General features: G+C 26.4%; 1 protein-coding gene across 1 annotated transcript in view; it reads left to right on the top strand.

The window, feature by feature from the left end:
• The first annotated feature begins 5,011 nt into the window (after positions 1-5,011).
• The window catches only part of LOAG_03741 (hypothetical protein), an 11,176-nt gene continuing 8,600 nt past the window's right edge, over positions 5,012-7,587 (top strand). The window contains exons 1-2 of the mRNA XM_020446407.1: positions 5,012-5,103; positions 5,479-5,628. Coding sequence (XP_020303248.1) covers positions 5,567-5,628 — 62 coding nt within the window. The 5' untranslated portion in view covers positions 5,012-5,103; positions 5,479-5,566. The remainder of the gene's footprint in view (positions 5,104-5,478; positions 5,629-7,587) is intronic.

The following is a 7,587-nucleotide window of genomic DNA, read 5'->3' as shown; positions in this document are numbered from 1 at the left end:
GGATTTGATGACAGCTGTTTCATCCTCAGCTGTTCAATTCATTCTAGGAGTTATTCAAAAGAGAGAAAAAAGAAAAAGAAAGAGAGAGAGAGAGATTCAATATTTATTTTATGTGAAATAACAAACGCATTGCTCTATCAGATTGTGTCAGAATATTAAACTTTACCATTTGTATGCAAAATGAAAATATTTTTCAGCAGTTGGTGACATGTCACAGTTAACTCATTAATATAATAAGGGTTAATTCAACCTGTTATTATTCATTTCGTCATTTTAGTTCAGTCATCAGTTGCTATTTACGAACAAATGCTCATTTACTGCTATATATGTTTGATCATGATTTTAGTCTCATTCTACAAATCGTCTCATCTTCTATCATTTTTATCTCTTCTTCCTCCTTTTCTTTTTTTGAGATTTATTCATTCAAATTTGCTTTGATGAGATAATGTTCGTTTATTTGATTTAAAAGCTTTCCATGGAATTAATTATATTTAGCTCATTCATATGTATGATCTGGATAAATTCCAGATAGAATTATCCAGTTTTTTTTAGACGATCCATACTGTACTATGGTCGGATACTGTACTTGTTGTACAATTCAACATTTAACAAATTTTAGCTTTCGATGCCAAAATACAGAATTTAACAAATTAATTACATTGATTAATGATGAAAAAGTGTTCACTCAATCATTGTTATATATCTGATGTTGTATATGTCGGTGTGAAAGGAAAGCAATTGAAGAAACAAATTGTTAATAACAACAGCATTACTAATACTAATACTGCTACTGTTGTGACTTATCTGTAAGGAAATAGTACTTAAAAAAATATATATCTGATAAATATTTAATGACAGTAATACTTTTAGATCTTATACATTGCTAGTTATGAATTCAAAATTTGAATCTTCTTTAGGATACGATATGTAGAAATTATTTTTCAATTCTTTCATTCTTCTAAGAGATATTAATAGAATCGTAAAATTAAGATAATTTTAAATATGAAACGTATGGATGAAGATATACAGGTTAGTGATATAATTAAATTATAATTCTTAAATTGAAATTTATTTATTATATTATGCTAAATTTTGATTGAAAAAAAGAAGCAAAATGAACACAAACAGAAAAAATATTTTAAAAAATAAATTATTTGTTAATAAAATAAAAAATATAACATAATAGCAATAAACCTTGGAATTGAAATGTTATTGGTAACTTTATGGAAAGGTGTAGTTGATCTATAATCAGATAATTATAAAGATAGTTTGTTACTTTGTCCATTCTAACTGAAACATATTTTCCAGGGACAATCCTATTTGTTTTTCTTTTCTTTTATATCTTTGTGAAAGTGTTGACATTAGACAACATTACAAGATGTTAACTGTTTCTATAAAATTAAATCCCAATGTGCGTGAAATCCGTGAAATTGTTTATTTCTAAAACGGTAATCGTTGGTAGAACTCGAAAGTTAATATAATTATAAATTCAAAACTGAAAGAGAAGACTGGAAAATGTTTTCTTTGGAACGAATATAATTTACAAAATGAATGTATTCACGTCATATTGCGCATTTGCTTTCTGTTTATTCCGCTTTCTAAAGTTATTTCCTCGTTGAGAAATGATTCATATCGTAACAATTGATTTCTTCCTAAATTTAAAATGAAGCAAAAAGTTGAAGTTATAAGAAGTTAAGGTAGTGAATGAGTTAAAGGAAGAGAAGTGAAGGGAAAAATGTGAAGAGGAAAGAGTAAGGGAGTAGAAGGGAAATGGGAGTAAGTAGTTAAGCGGATAAAATTAGTTTCATTTAGCTTTATGAAATGAATGTAATAGCTATGATTCGTGAATGTTTGTGAATTTAGTATGAAAAAGGAGTAAAAGTAAGAAGAGAAAGATGTAAAATTTCATTCTTTAATTTTTTTTTAAATTATTTTGTTTCCTTTGTTCTTTTTTTGTTTTCATCAGTTTACTTCTTTATTCTCTCCGTATAAGTTGTAGTGTTTTTTATTATAAGCAAACAATTAAATTAAATTTTTCGCCTTTTTTTTTCAACCTGTGTACTGTATTTTAAATTATCCAAACTATTATCAAAACGATAAAATAGCTTGAATATCTTCAGGAAATATTCAATGTAACTCATTGTATGATGAATTTTACATCCTGGATGATAATGATTAGTTGTGTGTGATGATAATAATATTGTTTGATAATGATTAGTTTTTTTTTCTTCAATACTGCTAGCTTCTGATTATTTCCCAGAAAATAAGGACTGAAATTTAATTACATACAAATCATTAAAAGAAATCTTTTGTGACTGTCATTGATCACATCAAATCACTGATTTTTTTCTTCTCTGAAATGACATCATCTAGTTAACTACTTCAACAATTAGTTTAAACTAACAATCATACCTATCTGCTCCTCAATTTTGCAATTGACTGCTAGCAGATTCATTTAACATTTGATAATCACTAATATTATATTGACTGGTTTGATTAACAATGATAACACTGTCTGTCATCTGCTGATAAGCTATAAATCCTTGCACAAGGATTTATCTCTCTCATTCATACTATTAATCTAATTCAAAATGTTTACTCTGTACAGAAAATTAAATCTTTCTAATATTTATTAGTGAAATTTAAATTTTAGTAACACTTTATGAACTGACAATGGTTATGTCTAAGCTACGAATCAAAATAAAAATTTATTATATTAAATTTGAATACATTTTATTCCATTCTTTCTTTTACTTTGTTAAGTTTTGAAATTTGAAAAACTTTTTTTGGCACTTTAAAATTTTACTTTTTATAAATTCCAATGTATTTTATTGGTAAAGTATATATATATATATATTGCAATGCATAAATGTGCACATTAACGCCTTTATTTCCAGGCCTTTATCTCCCTTTGAATGTGAATGTGTAAGTTAGTTAGGCATTGCTATTCTATACTTTTCGTTTTGTCCCCTTACTCCTAATGCCACTTCAAATTGTCCATTTGACAACGTAATATTTCTTCGTGCAAAATTTTTATCCCAACTTTATCAATTCTTATTTATTATTGTCTTAAAAAATTTAAGGAATGAAAATTAAAAATTTTTGAATTTAAACTTCATTCATTAAAAAAGAAATATTTTCTTGTTGTTTCTCTTTAAAAATATTAAAATTGAGATAAAATCTAATCTTTTTTTCAATATTGATGAAAATCCATTCATTTTTTTTTCACCAAACAAATGTTTGTGATTCATTCCATCGATCGTGGATAAGCTTATTTTATCCATCAAACTGAACCTTTTTTTCTTCTTTTTTTTTTTGTTTACTAAAAAAAGCTCAACTGTTTGGCAAATTTTCTTTTTCACATTGATTTTTTTTTCTTTTCTTTACATTTGTTTTAAAACTAAATTTAAAAAAAGAAATTTTTTTTTCTTTAAATCTCCTCAAATACTAACATCTTTTCAACGTTGCTATATTTGACAGCTAAAGTAAATTTGCTGTCAGTATATTGATCTTATTAAGCAAAATTATCTAACTGCATAAAACTAATTGAAATTCACAAATTCATTTACTGAGACTAACCGACAGATAAGTGACAGATGTAGAGCCATGAATATATTCACATTAAATAGTACATTACATTTCCCATTCGATGATCTAAGAATTCATTTTCTTCCATTTCTTTACCGCAAATAGCAATCTTAATTTTTTTTTTTTTAAATCAATATTGTATATGAGAGGATATTTCAGTAGTGTCAACGTTTGCTTATGATTGTAACGTTTATTCTTACCAGAAAAATGTTGCACCATAAATATGTATATAAGGAAAGTTGTTGTTGGGATGAGAATGAATATTTTGTGACTAAGATATTTGCAGAGTATGGTAGGGAAAATTTATTAGTGAAGTTAAGTAGGAAGAAGAAAAGGTAGGGAGAATTTATTAGTGGAGCTATTAGTTAGCTGTTGCTGCTTCTACCTCAACACTAAATCAAAGGACAATTAGTTTATGGCGCAAAATGCTTTCTGGAAACAATGATGTGATAAGAATTAGTGATAGCAGCTGGAATAGAAGTTTTTATCAAACGTACAAAAGCTTATTTTATTATTAGATGCAAGAAATTTTTCACTACTTTTAAGCTTAGCTTATTAAATTTAATTTTAATGTAATTTCATCGCTAAATTATAAATTCGTTTGTAAAATTTCCTTTCAATAAGTGGTTTGATTTAAATTATGCTTTGAAATCACTTTGGTTGTGTTTCTCAAAAACTTTTCCAAGTTTATCTCATTTTATCTCAAATCATTTTTAGATCATTTTATTTTCAAAACTGCTTTCAACTCAAATTGTTTCCAACTTAAATCATTTTATCTCATGTTCTGGCTCATTGTATATTTTTACAAAAAATCTTCCACTTTCTTTTAGATAAAATTGAAATTGAAACAAAGTTCGTTTAATCTCCTCTAAAAAAGACTTGAATTGAGGCTAATTTAAGAGTTCTTATTCCTTAAATTTTTCATTGAATTATAACGATGAGAGAATTAAATTTATAGAAAGATCTTTGCATAATTATCAGCATTCTTAACATCTTTAATTCATTGGTACGCTTCCTGAGAGTAAGAATTTTTGATTAGAATTTGGAAAATTAACCAAAGAAAAAAATTCCTTCTGTTATTTTCGTGCGGTTTTCATCAACAACATATATAAATCATCAGTGTTTATGTCTGCAAGGAATGCGCAAATGTTTCAGGGGGCAATTTCAGAGCATACTGAATCGTATCAACCATCTTCTCAATGAACGAAGAATTTCAATGATATGATAGATCAAGCTGATGCAACTTTTCCTGAAACTTCATTCTAATTCAAATTTTCAGTAACTGTTCTTGAGATTACAACAAACAAAGAATTTTTGTTGCAAATGGTCAAATTAGGATATTTCACTGTTTCAAATATTCCATGTTGCTATGCTATTTCATCAAACATATCTAATTGGCGATACATTTATCAGTAGAAATTTGATTTAAATTTTAACATTAATCCATCAAAGCTCAACAGCTTGAAATTTGAATATAAATATTGATACATCGAGTATTGATAACAGAAAATAAAGGTTTGAATTTAAATATTCATTTGAGATATGATTAGCATGATTAGTTGTAATTTTATTTTTACTGATTAGCATTATTGCCAATAAACATTTTAAAATTCGGAACATTTTACTTTAAATTTTAGGCAAAACGGAAAATTTATCTTTACCGGATCTAAGATACAATTTTCATCAATTAGAATAAATCGAGAAAATGATCTCAATATCATTTCAATAGTTTTTTTTTTTTTTGTTTCACTTAAGTATTTCTTTTTGTTTCCAGTTTTTTTGTTTCACTTAAGTTACCGCTGGGCGATAGGTTATTTTGGGCATTAAATGGATATTATAAAGATGACAGCAAATATAATAATCCGGTATTCACTGGTAATTAATTTTAAGGTGATAAGGAAGAAGAATGGAAGTATTATCTTTTGTACTCAATTCACTTATTCGATTAATTTGATCCATAGAAAATCAATAACATTCCATGGATGTATTTACAGTTTACCTCTTCATTATCACAATTTTACAACTTTCGGAGCATATCAGGTATCATTTCTGATCTTATCACTAAACTTAATGACATATTCTATTTATTTATATCATTAAACATTTCATAAGCATTACTGATTATCGTTCAAGAAGAAGGATACAATTTGAAATGTTCTGTTTAACTTCATCAATTGATAATATTTGTTTCTATTGGAGTGATTAGAGCATTTGATAGAGATTGATCGTATGATCAGTTAGAAATTCATTAACTTTCACCGTTGTCATAAAGTTCTTGTCATTTAAGTGTGCAGAATTTATTATCAATGAACTTACTTTTAAAGGATCTTAATTACTTAAACAACTAATTTATTAATTAATTTATAACTTCATCATGCTGCTTTTTATCCTATGAAATAATTTGAATGTAGTTAGTCATTTTGTATAATCTTGAAAGCCAATTTTTTTCATTTGTGGCAATACTTTTTTCTTATCAGTTATCATAGGAAAGGAATGTTTGTTATGAAATAACTATTAATTACTCAAAACGAATTGAAATTTATACTTTGAGATTTCTTCATTTTGAAAAATTTTAAAATTTAAGTGATATCAGTGTTTGTCTGTTTTTTAATCTCAACTCAGTGAGGTTTTATTTTAAATTAATATTTTTCATAATTGATTATCGTGCAATCATCCAAAAAACTCTTAAAAAATGTGAACCAAATTGCTGAAAAAATATTTTTTTTCATCAAAACAAATCATTTTTTCTTTTTTTTTATAATTTAACATAAAATTTATCGGCCAACGTTTGTTTTTATGTCATTGCGCCACTAATTTCAAATGTCGTATCAAATGTCTCCTTACATAATTGTCTTTCTGACCATAACTAATATATCTTTCTCTTTCCATCTAATGTCAACTTTGAAATGTTCATATCGATCCACGAATGAGATTTTTAATGTCACCCAAGAGAAGTGCGCTTTTAAATGAAAAAAAAAAGTCAGCAATAGAAAGAGTAAAGCAATGGCTACTTGTATTTCATTCATTTCTCGTAACTCTCTTATAATTTAGGTGTCACATAGCTTTTTACAAATATTAATCAAGTTTCTAACAAATTACTCATATAAACTTAATACTTATTGATATGGCTTTCTATGGGATATTTTTTTTTTGTTGGCAGTTTTATAACAATGAATAAGGGAGTATCATCTTGAATACTTTCTTCAGTTAATTAGCTTCTGTTGAATAGATTTGTTTGATAAGAAAGAAGCAAAATTGAAAAGGGCGAGAAATGAAAGGATTGGGTGACAATAAACTTCGTACTTCAAGTGCAATAGTTAGAAATTTGAAAGATTGTTGAAACATTTTAATTGTAACTAAAAAAAAAAACAAAAAAAAAGCGAATTATTCCATTTGTACCAAAGTTCATTCCTTTCCACTTTGATCTTTGCTCTAACCATCGTAATAAATAGAACAAATTATTAGTATGTTTTCGACTAAATACCTTAAATTAGGGCTATCCTCTATTAAGTAATAACAACAAGCAACAATGTAGACAATTATAACGATAATCGGAATTAAATTTATTACTATGTTTTAAACTTAATACCTTAAATTTGAATTATCCCCCATTAAATGCTGGTAACATACATCACTACTATCACTACTGATAACAATCAAACAATTTTGAAGTGACAATATCTAACTTAACCTCTGGTAGTAATTCACATACGGAAGAGATATTTATCACTGTAAGAAATAATTTTTACTGATTTGATTGGAAGCTGATTTGAAGTATAGTGATGACTTTAACTTTACTTTCAACATTTTTTCCTAAAAAAAAGAAATTACAGGCAATTTTTTAGTTCTTTAGTAATTTTATAGTTGGATTTTTCAGAATCAACTGAAATATTTTTTATAAAATATGATATGCAAAGTATTTTTTCTTAAAAAACATTTCAATTAATTCTAAAAAACTTTTATGCCTGGAATAGTAATGGCCACTCATATGTGAATGAG

Source organism: Loa loa, assembly GCF_000183805.2.
Source record: "Loa loa unplaced genomic scaffold supercont3.154, whole genome shotgun sequence".
Taxonomy (NCBI): Eukaryota; Metazoa; Nematoda; class Chromadorea; order Rhabditida; family Onchocercidae; genus Loa; species Loa loa.
The sequence above is the reverse complement of the archived record's forward strand: the minus strand, read 5'-3'. Positions and strand labels throughout refer to the sequence as shown.